This window comes from Dipteris shenzhenensis, chromosome 20 (assembly GCF_047967505.1).
Source record: "Dipteris shenzhenensis isolate YYH24624 ecotype China chromosome 20, Dip_SZ_1.0, whole genome shotgun sequence".
Lineage (NCBI taxonomy): Eukaryota > Viridiplantae > Streptophyta > Polypodiopsida > Gleicheniales > Dipteridaceae > Dipteris > Dipteris shenzhenensis.
Window position 1 is genome coordinate 40,214,612 of NC_141615.1, and position 24,597 is coordinate 40,239,208.

At 45.4% G+C, this 24,597-nt stretch overlaps 1 protein-coding gene across 1 annotated transcript in view; it reads right to left on the reverse strand.

The window, feature by feature from the left end:
• Positions 1–455: 455 nt before the first annotated feature.
• Positions 456–24,597, reverse strand: part of RLF (reduced lateral root formation) — a gene marked incomplete at its 5' end in the record, with an annotated part of 31,943 nt that continues 7,801 nt past the window's right edge. The window contains 3 exons of the mRNA XM_087392075.1: positions 456–920; positions 1,309–1,359; positions 8,135–8,269. Of these exons, the coding sequence (XP_087248201.1) occupies positions 814–920; positions 1,309–1,359; positions 8,135–8,269 (293 nt within the window). The remainder of the gene's footprint in view (positions 921–1,308; positions 1,360–8,134; positions 8,270–24,597) is intronic.

Sequence of the window (24,597 nt, forward strand, 5' to 3'; positions counted from 1 at the left end):
GGTTTGGTCTCCATCTATCTCCAGCATTAATATCAGCAATTTACAGAATACAGATAACTGCAGAACTAGGAAGAACGTTCTTGAACCCCTACAAACAATTAACTGAAGATAATACTATTCTACAGATCCAGCTTGGTGCATCCCTTTCTATATATAGGCATGCAGAAATCAGTCCTTCAAACTTTTTGGTTTGATTTTCTCCCTGTCCAGATTTTCTCCTCTTTTATAATTTGATATTTCCCCTTTCTCCGAAATGAAGAGAACATTTGGGTCTTATTGTCTAAAATTAATTGACTAAATGTTTGCTTCCATCGGGCTTTCGGGCTCCGCACGTCAGGCTTTGCGCATACCACATGTTTACAACTTTTAGAATCATATTGAGGATTGCTAGTTATCTGAATTAAGGAACAACTCAATAATCACATGCCAATGCAATTCCGTGACTAAGCATCCCACAAAGATTGTATTAAAAGAAACGTCACTCATTTCCAGAGTGCAAATTGATATTAACTCTCCCTCCTAAATGAACCCCAAAATCCTTCCACAGTAGAGTCCAAATAGGGTGATGTCAACGACATCAACAGCTTTTGTTGTCAAAATATTACAATGTCTTTTGAGGAAAAGCACTTGTCATCAGCTTTCCCAGAAGCATTTTGCATCAAGAATAATCTCTCACAAAAAATACATGTACTTAATACTATAGCTTGCTGTATGAGATTGATGAGTCTGATGCCAATCCAATGTTATTGCTCGATGCAATTTGTCATTTAATTCTACATCAAGCTTCCATGCCGCAGTTCACAAAAGAGACTGTTAAGAAGTCATATGCTGTATGAGCTCATTCGTCTTTTCCACATCCAAATAGCCTACCAAACATTTTTCGAGTAGAAATTCTGCATTCACCCAGCTGTGATATTTGTCTACCAGATCGTTAAAGGTAGTTTATGATATCAAATCCTACACTGGCATCACATAAACTATATATGGCATCATTGTACTTTTGTGAGCGAGCTTGAAAATGCAGAGACAGGCTTGGCCCCACCCCCACCCCGCCAGCTGTGATATTTGTCTACCAGATTGCTAAAGGCAAGCTATAACATCAAATCCCACACTCGCATTACATAAACTATGCATGGAATAATTGCAATTTGTGCGCATATCACAAAAGCAAACTTTAAAATGCAGAGACAGGCTTGACAACCCCACCCCTTCTCCCCTCAATAAATCACTGTACGAGAAAATCAAACTAGGAGGGAAGACTAGCAAACCAAAAGAAAAAAACAAAAAGAAGCATCCGTTCAAGGATACTGAAAAGAGCAGTACAGTCCTTCCCAGCTCCTTTCATCAGCATGTCTGTACCTGAAGTCTTACAAAAATAGTCACAAGTCAGCAATGCACCCAGACGCTCAGCATAAGCCTATTCAAGGATTAAACAAGTACTTCATGTCCACGCTCATGATGATGAGCTCGCCCAATCACAAAGTTTCAAACTATCACGCAAAATGACATGCCTCATCGCATCATCAGCACACGGGTTCGGCTCAAACCCACACATAGCAATACAACCTTGCTAATATGCTAAGATCCAAATCCATCTATACAAGAGACAGTAAACCTGTCTGATAAACATGATTATTATTTTTTTTCAAGAAAAGTACTTCATTAAGTATGAATAAAAACCACAGAGCAAGCTCAAGTGCGAGAGTACATCATGTCAAGCATGAGAAAAAACAGCTCTGAGAAAAGCAACCCTCCTAGCAATAGCAGTCCTGGAGGTTTCCTGTATGTTCGCCCAAATGGCCATCAAAGTGTGTATAGTATCTACCCTGATACTGGCCATAGTGTCTGAGAAGGGTAAACCCGGGAGTCCTCCAAAGCCTCTGTACATCTGGCTCTCCAAATATGCCATGCTGTGATACTAGCCAAAATCTCCCAAGATGTGTCTATAAAAGCGTTGGGAGCTCTGAATGGAGTAAATGGAACATCCCGGAGGGAGCATGACTCCACAATATGTCGTCGAACAAAGAAAGTTGTGTCCATGTCATGTCCCTCAAAGATAGCCTGTGGACCAGTGAGTGACAACCAAGCATTTGATCCCCAAGTCATGAAGAAGGGTGCTCTATGAAAAGTGCAAAGTATCCTAGCAACACCCTTCCAAACCGTCCTCGCCTGAGTGCACTCCCAAAGGCAGTGCTGCACTGACTCGACTGCTGAGTGGCATGAAGGACATGTAGGGTCAGCCCCGAACCTGGATCTCCACAAGTTCACTGCAATCCCTCCATGAATAGTAAGCCAGATGAATAACGTGGTTTTCCTATTCCTGAGAGATTTCCAAAGCTTCCTCCAAAAGTTTGTCTGCAGCTCTGCAGAAATCTGAAAAGTATCCCAATGAGGAGCTCTAGACGGCCTCCAACAACTGAGCTGGAATCTCCTGGCATTTCTCCAACCCCTACAACTGAGGAGCTCTCCAGCCCCTACAACTGAGCTGGAATCTCCTAGCATTTCTGACCATGTAACTATCCACACCCATTCCCTTGGATCCCACTGCAAGGATCTAATAGGGAACCTCCATACAACCAAAGCCTCCAAGATCCAATAGCCAGAAGAACGGGGTCTGGATCAAGATACCACTGTGAGTCTCTACTCATCTCCAGGTATCTTGCAATCCAGACAAGCTGAAAAGGAGCCTCCAAAAGAATGTCCTCTGAAGATCTGCGAAGTCTGCCTCCTGCATGAACCTAAAAGACAAGGGTATCCTCATGTGCATCTCGCAAGGCTATAACCTGCAGAGGGATACCTATCCTCGAAAAAGCCCCTAACACGTGGACTCGGAAATAGGCAAATGGACTATATCCATCCACTCCACTGGTATGGCTACATCTATATGCTGCATCATGGCTCTCTAATCCTCTGGAAGCATCCTGAAAGCTTTCCAAGCACCAACCGTGGATGCAAGTTTTAACTCCCATCTAGACCACTGCATATAATGTGACATGCCCAGTGATCTGCCATGCTCATCTAGTATCCAATCATTCCACATGATGGATTGTCTGTCAGTTTCTTCAGGAGAGGAGGATGGAACTCTTCGAAGAGTACTTTTGAAGCTGTCCCAAGTCTTCAGAATGGCAACCACGAGAGGCGAAGTAGGAGATCTGAGACAGGCTGACGTAAAGATCCATCTAGCGCTGTCCATCCAATCTCCTCCTTGAGAAGGTGCGCATGTCTGTATACTGCGCAAGAAAAAATCCTTCCAAGGCTCTTGACCAAGCATCAAACCTCTGACCACCATCTTGCAAAGCAAGGCTCTACACTGCAAGTCTGGATCAATAATATTGAGGCCCCCTTCCTCAGTGGGTAGAAAAAGACTCTCCCAAGCCACCTTGGCTATCACATGTGAAGTACCGTCTAATCCACTCCACAAAAAATTCCTGATAGGTCTCTTGAGCTGAGTGATACTGCTTGTAGATTGGCACCAACAAGAGTAAACAAACCAGGATGTAGCCAACAATACCTGGTTTACAACCACCACTCTGGATGCAAGGTCAAGTCTGGCCGAACTCCAAAATAGGAGTTTCCTCCTGATGCCCTCCAACACGGGAGCGAACTGATGTGCTAGAGAAATGCCCACCCCAACTTGGCATCCAATATACCTGACGGAGACACCCCTCTGAATCCAAGTAAATCCAATATCAGCACCCCAATCTGGAGTGTCCTCATCACTAATCCAAAAACCATTGAATTTGTTTGCGTTAATGAGAGCCCCTGCTGCGATGCAAAATAAATCCAAGGTCGTCCTAAAAGAGGTGATTGTCTGTGGAATGGCATCCAAAAAAATAGCTGTCATCTGCCAGCTCACTGTCTAGCAACTCCTCTTCCTGTCTCAACGGAAGTCTCAGCCCAAAAATATCAGCTTGAGCTCTGATATAGAGGCTCATAGCTTCAACCACAAATAAGAATAGAAAGGGGACTAGAGGGCATCCCTGTCGGACTGATCTGGATATCTGAAACCTGTCTCCCCTGACTCCACCAATGAGTACCTGGCTATGGGCTGACCTGTAAAGAGCATAAACCCCTCTAATCCACAAATCTGAAAATCCAAAGCGAAGAAGGGTTCACCCTAGAAAACCCCAATCTACCCTGTCATATGCTTTTTTGAAATCCAGAAGTAGAATTGCCAATCTATGGCCTTCATGCATAGCCCACTCAAAAGCCTCCCAAAATGAGAATATATTATCAAAAATGCTTATGCCATGGAAAAAGCGTGTCTGTATGTCATGTATAAGATCTGGTAGAATGGGCTGCAATCGCAAGCTGATGGCTTTTGCCAAGATCTTATACAAAGTGCCCAGTAAGGTGATCGGTCTCCACTGAAACACTAAATTTCTGCAACCTCCTTTTGGGACAAGATGAATGAGACCCTCCGAGAGTGAGTCCGACATCTCACCCGAGTCCCAAACGCCCTGCAGGGCTAAGGTGATGTAATCCCCAATCTGATCCCAAAAAATAAAATAAAAAGGTGTAAGCCCATCTGACCTTGGACAGCTACCCTTATGAAGGACAGTAAGAGCGGTCCTGAACTCTATGTTGGTGAAGCGTGCATCCTCATACCTCTATCCACCAACATAGGAATATGCAGCCAAATAACCTGTCTAGCATCATCTATGGCCTGTGAATCAAGATCTGCAGTCAGAAGGGAGGCATAGTAATTTGAAGCAATCTACATGACGGCAACTGGATGTGTCTGAAGTATCCCGTCTGAGTCAACAAGCTACAAAACACTCTCTACTATGTCTAGGGCTGAGAGTAGAGAAGAATTGCTTGTTGACTCTACCTACGATCTGCGTCCAGAAAGACTCTCTGGCGTGAAAGGCATACTCTGCTCTCTGATCTAAAAGTATCTGCTGATGAGCCCTTGTTGCAACAAGGCGCTCTTGAATCCAAGCATCTGCAGGCCGTTTCTGCTCTTCTCTTTGAAGAGCTACCAGCTGCTCTCGAATGGCAATCTCTCTCCTGCGAATCTCATCTCTCCTAATACTAGCAACAGAATGATAAAAGCTGCTAATATTAGTGAGGGCTGCAGCCACATCTGACAGGGACAGCTGCCCACCTTGGAGGTGAGAATCCCAAATCCGTAGCACTGCCTCTGTGAGGCCCTCCTCTGCGTGGAGGGCATCTGGAATCCTGATACTGGCAGAGCGGCCTCTCACCGGAGGCTCTGAAAACACCAAAACAACCGGAAAATGATCTGAAGTGGAAACCCTTCCACTGATGCAAACTGTCCCACCTCTATCTAGTGCTCAATCATCCACAAAATCTGTCAATCCGTGCATGGATAGGCATCCTTACTCTCTTGTTCAACCAAGAAAACAGAAGAGACTATGGCTGAGTGTGAAAAGCATCATCCCTCTTTTGTCTGAAGGCATTTCAACGATGTTGAAATTGCCCCCAATAATCCAAGAATCTGCAATATGTGACCAAGAGAGCAACTCCTTCCAAAGGAGGACACAATTCTCTCTCAAGTTGGGTGCATAAAGGTTAAGGAGGCCAACCTTATGCCCGCCAATCATCAAAATAACCCACTGTGCTCTAGAGGGGACTATGACTCCGTGTCCAATGACCAAGGGGAGCATCGACAAAGAGATAGAAATGCAAATACCTCCCCTGGTGCCCAAGGTAGGTGACCAAAAAGTATGGCAAAAAAGAAGCTTACCTGACTTGGCACAATCTCTACCATCCAACTTATGCTCTTGGAGCATAAGGATATCAATGGGACCACTTGAAATACCTGGATGGAGTTGGTTACGAATCAGCTACCTACGGCGACAATGAGGTATACCACCGAGGCCCTGAACGTTCCAACTAACAATCCTCATCGACGGGAGGAGGCCAGGTGAAAGGTCCTACCCGACCTGGTATTGGAGAAAATCCTCTCCTATGAAAGAGTCCTCTTGTCAAGTGGAGAGAAATCAATTGTTGAAAGAAAGCCCACTCCAACAGAGATGGAAACCCTGTCCAACGGAATCCCAATAACTAACTCCCCCAAGATAGAGAGTACCAACTCCTCTGTCTCAAACTCTACCAAATTTGCCATTAATGCAAAAGAGTTCTTGTAGGTGGGAAATAGCATAGGAGTGCGAAGAATCCCTGCACCTGAGGGAGAAGGAGAAAAAACCCCTTACATCTATCAAGAGGTGAAGTGTGACTAACAGAGGGAAGGGGGCCTGATCAGGCACATCAGTGATAGGATTTGAAGAAATGGGTTACCCCTCCTGATGAGCAGGTGAGGGGACTAGGGCAACCACATCTACACCTGTAGTTATATCACCTGCCTATAACTGAGAATGGTCCGAGGTGACGGAGTGTCAACAACCCTCACAGGCATCCAACGAGGTACCGCTTATATTGTGCGCGCTGAAGAAGAGGATCCACGTCTAGGAGTTGGTCCCAAAAGTCTTGGGCAAGAAGAGGGAGCTCTGGTAGCGCTTGTAGAAGTAGGACGAGAAGGCAGAATAAACCGTTTGGGTCTTTTCTTCTTCCTTAGGCAATCCCCAACGAAGTGTCCAAGGGTCCTGCACTGATCCTGTCTCCCAACAATCTCAGCTCTCTGTTGAAAAAAGAAACCATCTGATTGCTGAAGCATAATGTGATCATCTGCAATATCAGGGTTAGAGACAATGACCCTGACCCGTGGTATCACATCCGATCTGACAGTCTCTACCGCTGAAGAGAGCATGCCAAGGAGAGAGGGGATCTCTGTGACCAACCCAAAAGTAGCTCCTATGGACGGTAAGAGTCGATGGTAGAACTGAGGAAGGCCGAGGGAACCTGATGAAAAGTGAGGTAACCCTACTATCTTCCTCTACTGGATCGAAACCCAAAGTAAAGGGTGTCAAAAAGATCCTCCTTGAGCTCAATGCCAAAGGACTAGCCCTGAGTACTGAACCTGCTACCTTTGGAGAATCAAATACCACCTGGAAGAACCCTTGTCCGAGCAAACGAACATCGGTGAGGTGCCCTACGAGGTCTCCAGGTAAAGCCGAAAGCATCCAATCCCTAGCCTATAGCCTAGAGGGGTGGGAACCGTGGATGCGAGCAAAGAGTGAGGTGATAGTTTTTGCGGCCGGTGGAAGCAATCGAGGATTGGCTGAATGGGAACCCATTCGTCAATCAAGGTGGAAGGGCCGACACGAACATGAGGATGCTCTGTCCGTCCGACAACCTGCTACCAGAGAGAGAAAATCTCTCTCTTGTTCCATCAGGGGATGAAGAGGGGGGACAGCGAGGGAGGGAGGTGGTGAAGCAAAGGCAGGGGCCGAAGGAAGGGGCGGGGGAGGGAAAGGGATGCGGGGTAGGAGGAGCAAGGAGTAGAGGGAGAAGGGGGAGAGGAAGGAGGGGCAGCGGGGTGGTAGGGAGAGGAGGGGAGAGGGCAGCAGGGGGGTAGGGAGAGGAGGGGAGAGGGAAGCAGTGTAGGAGGTAGAGGCGGGTAGGGGGAGCAGGATAGGAGGTAGAGGCAGGTAGGGGGAGCGGGGTAGGGGGAGCAAGGGGTAAGGAGGGAAGGGCAGCGGGGGGGTAGGGAGAGGCGGGGTGAGCAGCAAGGGAGAGAGGAAAGGAGTCGGGTAGGGAGGGAGAGGTAGCAGGGAAGGGAGGGGGAGCTCGCGGGGTAGGGAGAGAGGGAGCAAGGTAGGGAGCGAGAGGCAGCGGAAAGGGGAGGGGGAGCTAGCGGGGTAGGGAGAGAGGGAGTGGGGTAGGGCGGGAGAGGTAGCGGGGGTAGGGAGGGAGGGTAGAGGGAGAGGAAGCGAGGGGGGACAGAAGCGGGAGAAGGGGGAAGCAGCCTGGGAGGAGGGGCTGGCAGGGAGAGGAGGGAGGGGAAGGGAAGGGCTGCGAGGGAGGGGAGAGGGGTGTAGGACGGAGGGCAGCAGGGAGAGGCAGGACGGGGAGCTCAGCAGCTCTGACTACAACACCATATCAGCAAAGTAAGTTATTAGGATGCAAGGGGGAGACAATTGGTTTTGATAAACATGATTTTGAAGTGGGAAAAACTGACAAGATGCAGTGCTGGCTCCCCCAACATGCATATACAGAACCAACTCTGCAGTATTTGCAATAAAGAATCAGCAGTATTTTGCAAAATTACCGCCAGGATGAAATCTGAGGTAAGGAGAAATGTTGTATACTATTCCTTTGAGCACAGTCCAAGAATCACCCTCACTTTGATGTTGCTTCACTTCCGCCATTGGAATCAATCTTTTACTGGTGCGGCCTTTCAAACCTGAAACAGACAACCCTGTGTAAATTTCTCAATTCTATCTTTCTTGTTACTCCCAACTTTAAGGGATGCACGAGGCATCATGTTCCAGTCCAAGTTGTCCTCTTCATTTTTTTTACGGTCATCTCTCTCTCTCTCTCTCTCTCTCTCTCTCTCTCATACACACACGCACAAGAATTTCAGAAATTGCTGTTACAAATAGAGAATGGATTAGATGCAGACACAGACTTCTTGAACAAAAGCTGTGGGAATAAAAGGGAGGAACCTAAATTCCTGTTGGGAAGGTCTCTAGAATATATATACAGAGATAGATATTTTAGTGGGATCATCTATGGCCAATCTTTATCCAATGCAATAACACATTCGGGAGAGATGTTTTTCCTTTTTTGGAGGGCTGCTAACCAGTTTGCCGAGAATATGTTACACGTTAGTGAGCAAATATAAGAACATGTCAAGAAGGCCCAAGTTGAGATTACCATTTAACTGGTGCATGAAGAATGTCTTTCATGTGAGCAAATTGAAGGGACACCTCGGTGATATTTCTGCATTCAGCATCAAGAGAAACTAGAACTTGAACATGGGATCGTCTACCATCAAGAGAAGAGGACCCACAGAAAAAAAAAGATGTATGTATTTGCTTAAGTTTAAAAACCAGCCAGTGACTTAAAACAGATGGAAGAAGTGTTCTTTATAGATTTTCCACAGAGATTTGCAGATTATAAAGAGGCGATCCAAATGCAAAGTTGTTGGAGCATGATGGAGACACAAGATGATGGAAAAGAGAGTTGTTTATTCAAGATTAATATATAGGCATCAAGATACATCCAAGTGATCTCATAGATGATGTCAACCGGAAGCCACCTAGCTCCTTGATTCTCTCAATCACACCTACTAGAACCTTCTACCACCTAATCTAGTCACACCAACCACACACACAATGTGGTCACACACTAACTCACATGATCACACTCTACCATAGCTATCTTTGTAACCCATACAGTGATAGATGGCATGGAACATATGTTGTCCCAACAGTCCCCCCTACAAACAGATGTTCTAATGCCTAGAGAATGATACATCCTAGATGCTCAGATGCTCACACTATGGATACATATCGAGATACGATAGGGATTTGAATCTCCTTCAGCTTGATACAAATCTGATTGGAAGATGCCTTTCACATGCCTTTCAAATGTTGGGCCAAGAGGTCCTCCATGCAATAGTAGCCTAGAAACCAAAGTTAGAAAACAAAGTTAGCCTCAAGTAAGGCATCTACTTCTTCTTCAACTTCTTCAAGATTGTCTTCAACTATCAAAGTCTTTGGTCTTTTTCCTCAAGTAAGAATCCTCTTTGTTATGATTGTTCTTGCCAAAAAATCCGCATCCAATACTGCCTTTGAAGTTATTGTTGGTGAAGTCCTTCTTGGTCTTCATGAAATATGCTTCCTCTTCTTTGTAAATGGTGTTGGTGCTCCTTTGCTTGATCTTCCTCTCCTCTTCCAAAAGAGAAGCTTCAATATCCACCATTTTGGATGTTGGTAAATTGGTAACAATATCCTCAGCCAAGGATGGGCAAAATTGCACGTCAGGTCGCCAGTACAAACTGCTTGAATCCCAACTGGTTTTTCGATGATTTCTCCTCAACTAGTTGACTATTTGAGCCCAGATATGAGCAGCAAGGAGCTCATACCATTTCCCAACAGCACCTAAAAGGGTTTGGTGAAATTGTGTCGGAGCAGGCCGAATGAATCAATACTTCGCCATGCAATAATCGTCGCAGCACGGGTAGTACAAGGGAGATGTCTCTAATTCCTCTACGGTGAAAGTGCGCCTACAAGTGCGCCTACATGAGGGGAAAATACTGCCCAAGTTTGGTGGGAAATGACTGAAAGATGAGGGAGAACTAGCACTCACAAATTTGGGGAAGAGAGGAGGAAAATTGGAGAAGAAGGGGGAAGTGGAGAAGAAGATGAAGGCATGGCATAATGGAGGTCTAGAGGCTCAAGTAGGGTGAAGAGGCTCTAATACCAAATGTTGGAGCATGATGGAGACACAAGATGATAGAAAAGAGAGTTGTTTATTCAAGCGTAGAAGGCCCAATATATAGGCATCAAGATACATCCAAGTGATCTCATAGATGACGTCAATCAGAAGCCACCTAGCTGCTTGATTCTCTCAATTAGATCCTAGAATCTCTCAATCACACCTACTAGAACCTTCTACCACCTAATCTAGTCACACCACCAACACACACACACAATGTGGTCACACACTAACTCACATGATCACACTCTACCATAGCTATCCTTGACTACAATTTGTAACCCATACAATGATAAATGGCATGGAACATATGTTGTTCCAACAAAAGTAGAGAGAGAAAACATGTGCAAGAGAGAGCGGCAAGAGATATTAAACAAGAGGACTTTTGCTCATCCACGCAAGAGGGAGTGCCATGACAAGGAAATTTGTTATTTTGTTACTTAATAGACATTAGAACATTATTACATTATGCGCTAATTTGATGGTGCGGCATATGTTTGTATTTATGATGGACACTAACCGAGATTGTTATGACAATGAATTATTTGAGTAGATAGGGCCCGCTGAATTGGAGCCACTACTTCATATGGCACCAAATTTGGACTTACAGCACTTATTTTAGCAATGAAATAAAAAGAGTCGTGCATTGGGAGTAGACACATTAGAGTGCACTCTTATTAAGGTCCAAGAACCTTAAGGGGGAAACTTGGAGGGGAGATTACGAGCTCCCTACCAAGACCAAGTTCTACCGTGACTACTTCATGAGCCTCTCGAAGAAGGGATTCATCATCAAACCCCTAGTATCTCTAGGATAGAGGAGTCTCACATGCACTAAGGATCACCATTGAACAAATTCGGGTTTCATCCCATCAGTTGAGGATTGAGATAGGGAGAGCAACATGTATACCCAGAGCGCAGCGGATCTGTATGCTATGCACACTAGGAGTGATTGAGACATAGGAGCGCTTTCTTTGCGCCTGCCCAGTCTACTATGAGATCCGCAGGGGATACCACTGTCTCTATCAGGATGGGAGTGGCTTCGGCCCACTATCACGATTGATCCACTTCCATGACCACATCTGCATTGGGATCTATCGACTTGAAATGTGCTGACACAAGGAGACCCTACTATGACAGATCAAAGAGCAGTAGAAGGCGACCAAACCACAAGATACAGAGGTTGACTAGACACAACGGCATGTCACAAATTTCTATACATTTGAGTTAGCTCCCGGACACAGTGGGATGGAGGAGGAGGAGCTAGCGAATATGCGGGCAATATGGATTACCAAGAGGGGGCTGCAGAGGCTACCCGCGACACGGAGAGTGACCAGGGCAACACTCTATTGAGGTCCGACCTATCACACCTTTCCTCAGAGGAGACTACCCAAGACGAGGGGTCACTCTGAACATAACTCAACGGGTTCAGAGATCGAGGAGACCACGTCCCCCTCCACCACCACAGCATGAAACCACCCAACAAACGCAGATCTGAGACATTTTCACCGCTCATAGACGAGCAAGAACAGTTCTGGGTTTTGGATTCTGAGTTCCAGCTCCAGCTCTCAGCCTACTTCAGATAGCACATGACATATTTGTACTCGATTTCGCTTGAGCTATTGAGCTCTTTATTTCAGCATGGTACTCAGCAAGGGTCTTAGTGCACCCTTTGCTTCAGCCCATTGTGGCTTGTATGAGTTTTTTCCTTTTGGTGTACTTTGCACTTTGTCCCATAGGCCCACGAGGCCTCCCACGGACGTTAATGTATGTTTCTTTCTTTCTTTCTCTCTCTCATCAGCCCCTCCCACCCCTCTGCCCACCTCCCAACCCCACCTTAGCTTGTCATAAACACCCCCCCCCCCAACCAACAGGCTCTGTTGCCCTTGGGGAGCTCTGTCATCACTAGCAAGGCTGTCTCAGCCTCTGCACCTGCCTAACCAGCCGTGTGGACTGGTCTGCAGCCCCCACCCTTTGCGCTTCTGTTGCGGGAGGATACCGTGACCTTCACGACCTTGTGCAACCCCCTAGTAGCACCCACCCTTTGCGCCTCTATCGCGAGAGGAGTCCGCCTCCCCTCACGATCCTATGTGACCTGATATTAGGTCAAAGGGGTTGTTAGAAATGGACCAACAAAGGGTACACACAATGGAAGATTGATAGAATAACCTGGGAGCTCACAAAGTGTGTGTAGGGGAGTGGAACCACAAACTTCTTAAACTGATGTGCATCAAATAGATGTGCAGACTCATCAATAGACAATGAACCAGTCACATATAGAAGCTACCAAAAGAATATATAATTACATCCAAAGCTATGGACACAATACAAAAGAGAGATAGATCCAAAGTCCCACCAAAGCGTGGTCCTTTGATCTTACTACCACGTACTTCTACTACTTGCCGGATATCACTAGACTTGAACCCGCTAGTTCCACCTCGAGCGTATGTAGACGCTCTGTCCAGATCTCAGCTCCTTGCTGCCCTTGTACACAGCCAAGTCTCAGCCTCACACTTGAGCTAAGTCTGCAGCAACACTAGCACTCCTTCAACTTCTAGATGTAAGCCCCAAGGATGGTGCTTTGCTGCTCCTTTCTGCTCTGCTGGAAGCTGCACTGCTGAATACCAAAATGAGGCCCAAGGCTGTTAGAATTATTATTATATTCTAGGCAGTGGCCAATGTAATGTAATAATTGGGTTAGGGGCACTTTTCCCTCTTAGAGGTTTTTCTCCCTAACCATAGTCTAATCCCTAACTACGATTAGTGATTAGATAAGGTTGTCATAGAATTACTATTATATTCTCGGCAGTGGCCAATGTAATGTAATAAGTGGGTTTGGGGCACTTTTCCCTCTTAGAGGTTTTTCCCCCTAACCACAGTCTAACCCCTAACTACGGTTAGTGATTAGCTAGGGTTTTGTCACTTAGACAAAACCCCTCATCTCTTGTTTGTACTTCACTTCATTCAGGCCACCTTTTGAGTGACCTACATTCAGCTCACTCTTTGCTCACTCTTGCTCTCCGTTTTTCTCACAAAGGCCTCTCCTTTTATAGGGCCCAAGGCCCCTTCAAACTGACCGACCAGCCAGCCCTAAATGGGCCAACTGGCCTGGTTGGTTGCTGGCCGACTTGGTTGGCTCAGCCAAACCAGCCCTAACCCCCCCTTGCTCCTATCTTGCATTGCTGCCAGGGCCCTTTGCAGACCTTCTGTTGCTCCTCTATATCATCCATGCAGGCGCCTTCCTGCACCAACAGTCCCACCTTCATTGTGCCTCTGCCAGGCCCTTCTCCAGCCCGTACTGCTGCTGATGTCATCACGGCCCTGTTGCAGCCTCCAAACCCTGTGCAATCAGGCTCTTTCCAACCATGGACGGCCTCTGGACATGTCTCTGCCAGATCTTCCTTCCCATGGTGGCTCTCTATTGCCAGGTACTCTTTGGATCTGCTGCCCTAGGTGCTGCCCATGTGGCAGCCACCTAAACCCTAAGTCTACCTTACCCCACGCTCTCCTCATATGGGGGTGTACAGATGGGGAGGTGGCTTTTCTAACAGGGGCTGCTCCAGCCAAATTGATAATTCACCTAACTAGAGGGGAGGAGAGAGAGTACAGCCCTGTATGGATGAACACTCAGAAGATTACTGATCAGAAAGGCAGCAACCAGCACATCAAATCATGCTTACCACTGTGAAAGATGTTTCAAAAACGCAGGATGCAGAGATTGAATGCATGCAGAAAAGGGTGAAGGAAAATAATGAAGAGACTATGTGTATATTGCATGCCTCAATGGAAGATGAAATGGGCAAATGGAAGATTGATATGTTGAGCTAGAAATCACAATGAAGATGTCTGACATTGAGATGTGGGTCGACGAGGAGTCAAAGACCTTGGTAAAGGTGACGGACAGCATGGAGTGCTTGGTATCTTCCAGGTGCATGGCTGTTGACAATGACACGAGGGTGGATTCCATGGGGTCTCATGTTCAGATGGATGCTGTACTTCAGAAGGGGACAGTACAAGATTACACAAGCTTTTAGTATGTGCCTCAATGAGGTGCATGGCTTGCTTTCAAAGCAAGCACACAGGCAGTACGACGATCTAGTATGTACTTGATGTTCTTCATTTGAGCCTTTATAGCATGCTGTGGAGAGACTCTACTCTTCATTTGTCTCAGGTAATGCGAGATTGGAAGGAATTGGCCTTCTTTGAAGACAGAAGGGGAATGTGGATGCTTCTTCAAATCTCAGACGCAGATTGTTGGAAGTTGATGGACAAGGTGACCTGAAGCAAAAAGAGTACCTACTTGAGAACTCAGTGAGAGTTCATGGTCCAAGTTATCTGAAAATATTCATTTGTTACGGACCCTACAAAAGCACGGGTTGAAACAGACCCTCAGAGCATGATGCCTGGAAGACTCCAAGTTGTTCACTCATTATGAGGGGGACAAATGGAAGATCGTGACAACTGGATTGCTCAAGTTCGAAGGCAGAAAATGACTGAAGATGGTGGTGCTAGGAGGTGCTACCAAAAATGGACCTGTGTACTAGGATGGTGTGTGGAAGCGGAACCAGACCTGGTGGAGTAGGAGCCACTGGATGAAAAGCCAAGAAAAGATTTCAACATCAAAATGTTCCAGAGGACTACGACCAGGGAGTTACTGGAGCATCATCATCAACGTGTTAGCATTGGGCCTGAATGTGTCAGTAAGAGGGGGTGTTGTAAGGGCCCCAAGAGGGCAGTTTTGAAGACCAAGTCAGCCAGGGAGGGGCTGACTGAGTCGGCTATTTGCCCCTCCCCTGGTCGGTTATTTTGGCTAGGTCTGAGGCCTCATTTTATCATCCAGCAACTCAGCAAAAGGGCAGCAAACACGAGCAGCCAGAAGATACTTCCTTGGGCCTCATCCTGGAGGTGAAGGAGAGTGGAAGGTGTGCTGCAGACTGAGCTCTCAAGGGCTGAACCTTGGCTGTCATCTTGGGCAGCAAGGTGCAAGGATCAAGGACGGAGAGTCTACATACGCTCGAGGTGGAGCACGTAGGCTCGAGTCTAGAGATAGCCAGCAAATAGGAGGAGTACCTAGTGATAAGATCAGAGGACCACACCAATGGTGGGACTCTAGATCTAGCTCTTTTGTATTGTATCCATAGCTTTGGACGCAAATATATTATTTTGGTGGTTTCTCTAGCTGGCTCATTCATTGTCTATTGATGAGTCTGCACATCTATTCTATGCACATAAGTTTAAGAAGTTTGTGATTCCACACCCCACACCACACTATGTGAGCTCCTAGGCAATTCTATCAATCTTCCGATGTGCGTACCCTCTGTTGGGTCATTTCTAACAATGTCCACGCATGGACATAACTAGGCTAGTGTTATGGAGGTCACGCTAACCTATGGTCATGTGTCCTAACCTTGGGATAGTTAGGACATGTGTACCTTTGGTACACTAAGGAGAGTCTTAGGCTTGAAACACCAAAGACACCCTACATCTACATAAGTGAGAGCCATTGCTCAAGAGTGGGACCTCCTGAGAATGCCGAACTAGGATGAGAGGCCATCTAGGCCTATGTCTCCCTAACGACATATGTGCAGAGGACTACGGTCGAAGGTTGCCTAACCTTTAGCTCGGGGTGATCCTAAGGCATCTATGGTTGGGTGGTGATACACTAGCCGATACCACCAGTATTTTGTTCTGCTTTGGAAACATTTCAGTTATTGCAATTTGGAGACTGTGATGCTTTCTGGTATGTTTGATAATAATTTAAGTTTCTTTTTTGCAAAACACCTATAAAGCATGTCTCACTTGTGATAATGTTGATGATAAGTTTGCTGTCCCCAAAAACAGCAAATAGGATAAAATTGCAGCACATTGTTTTAGTCATACTTAAGCCATGGATTTGGCTGCCCACATTGATGCATCAACATTGGGTGAGCAATGTGCAATTGGAATAACCACTGCGAAGTATATTTATGACATAAATCAGTCCGCTGAATCTTACGCCCTGGCTACTGAGGTAGCAGATGTAATTAGTCAGAGCTCAAGTGAGGAATCACATGAGGCACAACTAAAACGTGAGATTATGTCTATTTACTCAGACTTGTTTCCAAAGGAACTGCCAATGGGTCTACATCCTGTGAGGGCTATTGACTATCGGATCGATCTTGTTGGCGTGCAAAGTGTGTTCAAACAGCCCCATAGAACAAGTTTGGCCGAGGAGGATGAAATTGCGCAGCAACTTCAAGAATACATCCGGCTGGATCAAGTGAGACCTAGCAAGTTACCATGGGGTGCACCAGTGCTACTAGTGAAGAAGAAAGACTCGGATATGGCCTTAATCGATTAACGATTAAGAACAAATATCCATTACCTCGAATGGGTGATCTCAACGATCGGCTCTGCGGAGATTTGAAAACGGGCTATATAGGATAGGACAAAATCTGTATCAAGTTTTTGAGCACTGTATTGGCTGTGGGTAGGCACATAGTTGTACACATCTAGGGTAGGTGTGGGCTTTTGGCATTTGTAGATTTTTCTTTCACAAGCATGATGGACTGATGTATACTTTTTTTAGATAATAAAGTATGTTTTGCAAGGACTTCATGGGAAATGATGAAATGCAATGTGGTTGTACCAGACTTCCAGAGCAAGGGTGTCTAATGTGTGTGGGAATTGTGTGACTAAAGGTCCAAAATGTGCTTTTAATTTGCCTTTGGGGGATATTTGCATTTTTTAAATGGAAGAGTGGTAAATTCTACGTGATGACGTGGCTGGACTGATTGGGAAGGCATCCTGCTCATGCAAAGGTGGCTACGTGATGGATGAAGGGAAACTTCTCGTTGGCGAGCTGGCAGGTATCTGGGATGGCGGCTTGCAAGAAGAGAGGAGGACTTCACGTGTATCTGGAGGGGTCTGGAAGCTCCGACAAGGGAAGCACGCCGCTTATGGTAGAACAGAAGGAGCGAGTGGAGACAGGAGATGGTGAGCAGGAGAGGCTCGTAGTGGAGACGAGGAGAACCGTAAGCTTGAAGGTGGCCTAGTGGAGAATCGCAACACACTGATGGAGAAGGAGGGCGAGCTGTAGAGACGAGCGGAGCTCAGAAGGAGCTTGGAGAGTAGGGGTGGCATGACTACAGGGGTTGGAGGCCCTCTGACAATAGGGGGGAGCTCTGAGTCTGCTGCTGCTATTGTGGAGCGGGGAAGGCCTACGCCGGAAGCTAGGAAGGAGGTCAAGGTTTGCACAAGGAGGCAAGGAAGATGTGAGCTCGGGGTGGTAAGGAATTGCTAGGAGGCGATACCCAACGGGTTGGTTGAGGAGCAGCTATGGCAGGCGACAAGGCAATTGGGCATGGGCCCACGTGACTGTGGAGGGTGTCTCAACTACGCAGGCCAGAGTACTTTGAAGGGCGACTGAGAGCTTTGGAATTTGGCTGGGCGTGGCTACTGCACGCTAGAGGATTTTGGATGACAGAGGGAGAGCATACACCATGAAAAAGAGAAGCTGTGAGTTGGCGTTGTTTTCCAATGGGCTGTTTTTACTTACTGGAGTCGTGGGTTACTTGGCTGTGAGAAATATAGCTATCATGGAGGTTCTGGGCAGAATATCTTGAGTGACGGAAAGCATAGAATACAGGAAATAGAAGAGGCTGAGGCTGTTGCTTGAGATGTCTTCCATGTGGGCTTTGCTGGTTGTGAGCTGTTGCTTAGTAAAAGCTTGAGGCATTGCTGTGGCATCATTTGTGCTGTCTGGAGGACTGTGGCGACAGAAGCTATGAGTATGGAGTACTCTACGAGCAAGAGAAAGATACAAACGCTGGACGTAGTTGTGTAAGAGCAGAGATGATCGATGCAATCCGCTAGCCAATCCCTCTCACTCTTTGGTCACTGACTGCAGTTTTGGGGAGATGTATGGAATGCTAGAGCTTAGTGTTTAAGAAGGAGATGCTGTGAAGTAGTTATGATCACGTCAAGAGTTACGAGCTGTTGCTCTTGATGGAGGCTTACGAGTCTTGGCTGTGGGATCTTGATTGTGGGTTGATGTCTGAAAAGTCCCAAAGATAACCTTCATGTGGGCTGTGGGTTCGTAGTATTCTGAGGCTGACTGTTCTCTGAGTTGTTGAGGAAAGTTCAGTTCTAACGTCTAGTTGTCTCGGGTTGTGTAGTCCTTTGGTTCTCTCTCAGTCTGTGTGATCTATGTTCAGTCAGTTTTATGGGGGTTGGGTTTGTCTCAGTGCCTATTACAAAGACACATACTCTGGAATCTGGTTCATAAGCTCATCATGTACGAGCCCACATTGCAACTGATCCCTATGAAGTCTCAGCTATCTGACGTGGTGAAGTACATAATTCCTGGTTGTCTTTCCATTTTTTTCCTTATCAACGTCATCAACGCCCAACGATGGGTGTAGACCATCATATAAAAATATGCTCTAACACATACAAATAAATCCACACACTCACACATACTTGAGCATCCATTTATACAAAGTCTTCGTACTGAGTTTCTGTCGATGACAAAGGCTAGCACTTAAGGAGAAGACTAATCAAAAAGTAGTCCAATATCTCCTCATTCAAGCTATAATTGCTTGTGAAGTCTAAACGATTTCATTTTAATCTCTCCCAAACGAGCATCTAAATCTAGATGATCCTAGTGAAGGGGCAAATTGATGTGTGTGTGTATGCCTATGGACTTGGAGTCCTATGCAAGGAGTGTGTGAGTGTAGGTGTACTAGAAGGTTCTAGTGACTTGGTAGTTAGGTATGTCAAGTTGGTGTGATGTGTGAGTGATCATAGGAGGTGACTGATTGAGATAATCATGGAGATGATTGTGGATCTGAGATCTACCAACATGGAAGTAGTCGCCTATATATGTAACCACTCTTGAATAAAGATTTGTTCATTGTGCCTCATTGCTTTCTCTATGATACCAACATGGAACCAACATGTGGTATCAAAGCTTGTTGAAAATCCTAGTGCCTAGAATGAGAATCCACAAAATTCCTTGAAGATTCCATCTTCTTCCCAAATGCTTCCCATTTCTCCTTCTTCCATCGTGACCTTGGAAAGCTCAGTTCTCCTCATCCACGCAATGGATTGAAAAACGCTCTCAGCCAGACCTTCCTTATGCCTAGGCGACCTATCTGACCAAAGGGATTGACGGATTTCGTCACCATCTACATGCACCGCTTCTCTGTCTCCTCCGCGCCACTTTTCCAATGCTAGTCACCATAGTCTCTTACCTCGTAATTCCTCTGAGCCATGCTTTCTCTACGACTAGAGCTACCCACATTAGAGATATGGAGTGATTTGGTCCAATAACAAGGGGGTAATCAACAAAAACCCAATCGATTCAAGAGGAGACAAAGCTTCCTCAAGTGGAGAAGATGCTGCTACCTCGGGAGAAGTAATGTGCCATTTCGCCTCAGATCTGTACTGAGTGTTCCTTACTTATGTATCTCTAATTGCGCAACAAAAGCCCCAAGCTCGTTGCTATTTGAAGTGAGGTATCAAGCCTCTAAAGTTCCTATGTTCTCTACAAGCATTTCTAGTGTATTTTTAAAATTTTTGATGCTACACTAAATGCTTGAGAAGTGAAAGTACAATTCAGAGATCAGAGTTTACCTTTTCAGTTCAAAGAATGTACTTTGAAGTTCAGTTGATTTCTTGACAATATGCCAAATTCTCACACTTCTTCAAATGTCAAGAAAACTACAAGGACAAAGTACAAGGTAAAGAAGACCCTAGTTAAGAGGTTGTGGGAGAAGCCAACTGGTTATGCATATGCCAAACAACTAGGATTTTCTTATCTTGCAATTTGCATCTAAATGGTGAAGGTGATTTCTTTATTCAAAAAGATTGATCTTTTGTAAAGGGATTAGACACTATCACTAAATTGGTAAGACCTTCCCAAAATGGCCTCCAAACTCAAAATAGGTTTGAAGGAGAGGGGTTCCACACTTGGCAAACAAAACTGAAGTTTATTCTCATGAAAAAGGGAATATAGAAGGTGGCTAATAGAAAAGAAACTAAACCTACAACTAGGGAAGAAGAAGCTTCATGGCTTCCCAAAGATGAAAAAGCACTAGCTATAATTGCTCTTGGTTTAAGTGATTCTTTTATCTATCACATTGATGGATGTGAGACTGCTCATGCTGCATGGACTCATCTTGAGCATGTTTTTGGAGCACAGGGGAGATGCTCTAAGTTTAGCTTGCTTATCGAGTTCTTGGATTTAAATTTGGATAGAAGAATCCATCTCTTCACATCTAAATTCAATGAAGAGCATTTTTATATAGTTATCTGGCATCAAGTTTGATCTTGATGAAGATATTGTAATTGCCATCTTACTTAGAAGTCTCACTGAAGAATATGGCACTATTGTAACCACACTCACCAATATACCAGAGATAAATCTAGTGGAAATTGAAGCATCCATCTTGGAAGAGGAAAGAAAGATCAAACAAAGAAGTGATAACAAAGAAAGGGCATATTTGGCTAAAAGCAACTTCAAGGGAAAGAGCAAAATGAAGTGTAACTTTTGTGGCAAACCTGGACACTTTGAAAAGAAATGTTATGCAAAGAAGAGATGCTCAACCAATCTTGTTGAACTAAAGAAGAAGAACAAAGAATGTTAAAGCTCTCACTGCTTACAACACCCAAGTCAATTCTGACAAGGGTGAGGATCCATATGTTTTCTAAGTTGTGTGTGTGTGAGATCAATAATGGTTCTCTGCCATGGATAGTCCCTCCTTAAATGATTGTTAGTCTTTTGAGATTCTTTCCTTGTTGGACTCATTGGGCTTTTCATACATAGTCATTGTCTATCTCCCAGTTGTAAACCAAGAATCCTAAGAGTGAGTCACAGGTTGGGGCCATGTGTGTTGCCACATGATGGTCGGCAAGCCATGGAGCATCCCATGTATTACTGCTGACGAATGAGGTCATCAATTTGTGGGGGGGAATGAAGAGGCAAATTGATGTGTGTGTGTGTGTGTGTGTGTATCTATGGGCTTGGAGTCCTATGCAAGCAGTGTGTGAGTGTAGGTGTGCTAGAAGGTTCTAGTGACTTGGCAATTAGGTATGTCAGGTTGGTGTGATGTGTAAGTGATCATAGGAGGTGACTGATTGAGATAATCATGGAGATGATTGTGGATCTGGGATCTACCAACATGGAGGCAGTTGCCTATATATGTAACCACTCTTGAATAAAGATTTGTTCATTGTGCCTCATTGCTTTCTCTATGAGCCAACACCTAGTAAACCATTCATGGTTGAAAGGATGCTAGTAACTATGCTGTCAGAGCAACTTTGTTTCAGGTTGGTAGACCAGTAGCCTTTGAGAGTAAAAAGCTAACCAGAAAGTCAACGCATGAAAAAGAGCTGTATGTTGTTATTCACGTGTTTTCTAACCTGAGAATAAATGGCAAAGCATTCTCATGGGTTTTGTGGTAGGTGTACCATGAACCTCTCATGGGCATGATGGAATTTGGGTAATCGTTGACTGACTCACCAAATTGGCTAGATTCAGCCGTATTACAGCCACCCAGCTTGCTCACGTGTTCATTGAGAAGCTGTTTAGTCTTTATGGCTTACCAGCTGAAATATTCAGTGAAAGAGACGCTAAGTTTACTGGGCATTTTGGCAGATTGTATTCAAGAAGTTGGATACTCAGCTCAGCATGAGTTTGCTGATCATGTAGAATCGGATGGATAGACTGAGCAGGTTAATCAGACTTTGGAAGACATGCTGCAAGCTTATGTCTCTCTAAGGCAGTCTCATTGGAAAGACTTCCTTCGTTTGCTGGAATTTTCTTACAATAGTGCTAAGCATTCAGCAACCTGAAAGAGTCCATTCATGTTAATGTACGGATATCGGCCTAGAGCCTCTTGGGTACAGAATGTCAAGGTGAGCTCTGCTGATTGGTTGCAATAGCAGCAAGATATGTTGCAATTGGCAAGCAATTACCCAGCTTGCTCACGTGTTCGTTGAGAAGCTGTTTAGTCTTTATGGCTTACCGGCTGAAATATTCAGTGAAAGATATGCTAAGTTTACTGGGCATTTTTGGCGGACTGTATTCAAGAAATTGGATACTCAGCTCAGAATGAGTTTGCTGATCATGCAGAATCGGATGGATAGACTGAGCGGGTTAATCAGACTTTGGAAGACATGCTGCGAGCTTATGTCTCTCTAAGGCAGTCTCATTGGAAAGAATCCCTTCGTTTGCTGGAATTTGCTTACAATAGTGCTAAGCATTCAGCAACCCGAAAGAGTCCATTCATGTTGATGTACGGATATCAGCCTAGAGCCTCTTGGGTACAGAATGTCAAGGTGAGTTCTGCTGCTGATTGGTTGCAATAGCAGCAAGATATGTTGCAGTTGGCAAGGGAAAGCGTAAGAAGTTCTCAGGATAGAGCGCAGTTTTATGCTAATCAGAAGCAGACACCTCGAGTTTTCTCAGAAGGTCAGCAGGTTTACTTGAGAATCCCAAAAGATTCTCAGGTCCTTGTGTACAAGATACCTCATCACTATTGTCGCCCATTTTTATCATAAAAAGACCAATGATACAGTTTACAAGTTGCAATTACCTGACAGCGTTCAAGTACATCCTATCTTTCATGTTAGCATATTTAAGAGGCTTTGGGTGCTGAAGATAACCTTGTCTCTGAGAATGAACTCGTAAGGTTGGAAGATCTATCCACTTACATACCCCATGATCCAAAATGCCTTTTGGATTATAGGAAATGACAGATAAGGAACAGTTGTTCCACAGCTTAAGGTTAGGTGAAAAGATAGTTTGGATGAGGATATCACTTGGGAAAGTGTTGATTGTCTTAGACATGATTTATGTCTCAGTCCTCCTCTGTTTAAAGGGCGAGAATGTTATCTCCACGCGTAGACATAACTAGGTTAGTGTTATGGAGGTCAGGCTAACCTATGGTCATGTCTTAACCTTGGGACAATTAGGACATGTGGCACCTTTGGTACACTAAGGGAAGGATTAGGCTTGAGAAACATAAGACACCCTACATCTATATAAGAGAGAGCCATTGCTCACTTGGGGCATTCTTGGGAGTAGGGTCTGCTGAGAATACCCAGCTAGGTTGAGAGCCTGTCAGGCCTGTGTCTCCCTAACGACATCTGTGCACAAATGGGGTTGCGTGGTATGGGCCGCGTAGCCTTACCTGGGATGGACTATGATTGGAGGTTGCTTGACCTCTCGCTTGGGGATGATCCTTAGGATCTACGGTTGGGTGGTGATGCACTAGCCACTATCACAAGAGTCCCTGTGTTTATATTCTGATATTGGTCTATGCTTCCAGGTTAGCACGGAGATAGAGGACACCATGGATCCCTAGCTTAGGGGTTGTTTCATTGCCCCTACTCATCCCTTCCTTCTACTATCTTCCCTTGCTCTTTTACTCCTTTCCACTATTCTGCCCTTTTCTCTATATCCATCCCGTCACCTTCTGACACATCCCAGCACTCCTGAAACCCCTGATCTGCAAAATAACCACACACAACATCAGAACTGAGCAGGCTGCTCACCACCCAACCGTGACATCTACGGGATGTGATCCCGAATCAGAAGATGTCCCCTCCGAGCCACGAGCTGAGCTACTGGCACGAACTCCCAATCAGATCCCAACCAGCCTGGTGTCCCATACCACCAGGTGGCGCTGTGAAGCCCTGGATCTGCCACTGGGCCTTGGGCTACGCTAAGATGCAGACGCGCGTCCGCGACACAATCCAGGATCAGACCTAGCACCTGGGAACGAGACTTGCTCCCAACTGCACACTGAGAACTGAACCCCCTGGGCCTCTTTTATAGACTCGGGCCCCAGCACCAAAAATAGCGAAGACCTATAAATAGTTCGTACCCTTGCCACTCAACCCGAGAATCAAGCCTGCCTAGCTCTAAGCCTCCCCAGGCTAACCTGAGCTAGTTCTGTGTAACTAGTACACGTCAGATACCGATCCGTGCACATGACATACTCCCCCTCCTCTAAGAACTCACTCCTGAGTTCGCTAAGAAATCGGGAAATGTTCTTTGGAGGTTTTGTAATGTCTCCCATGTTGCATCCTCCTCAACACGATCTTTCCACTTAATCTTGTATTCCGTGATAGTACGATTTCGAATCTGTCTTTCACGGAATTCAAGAATAGATTCAGGTTCGTGAGGAATAAAAGTTAAATCTGTAACTTCTATAATCTCATGAGGAGAAACAATTTGATCATCTGCACCCAATACTTCTTTCAGTCTACTGACATGAAAGACTGGATGTACTTTAACATCAGGAG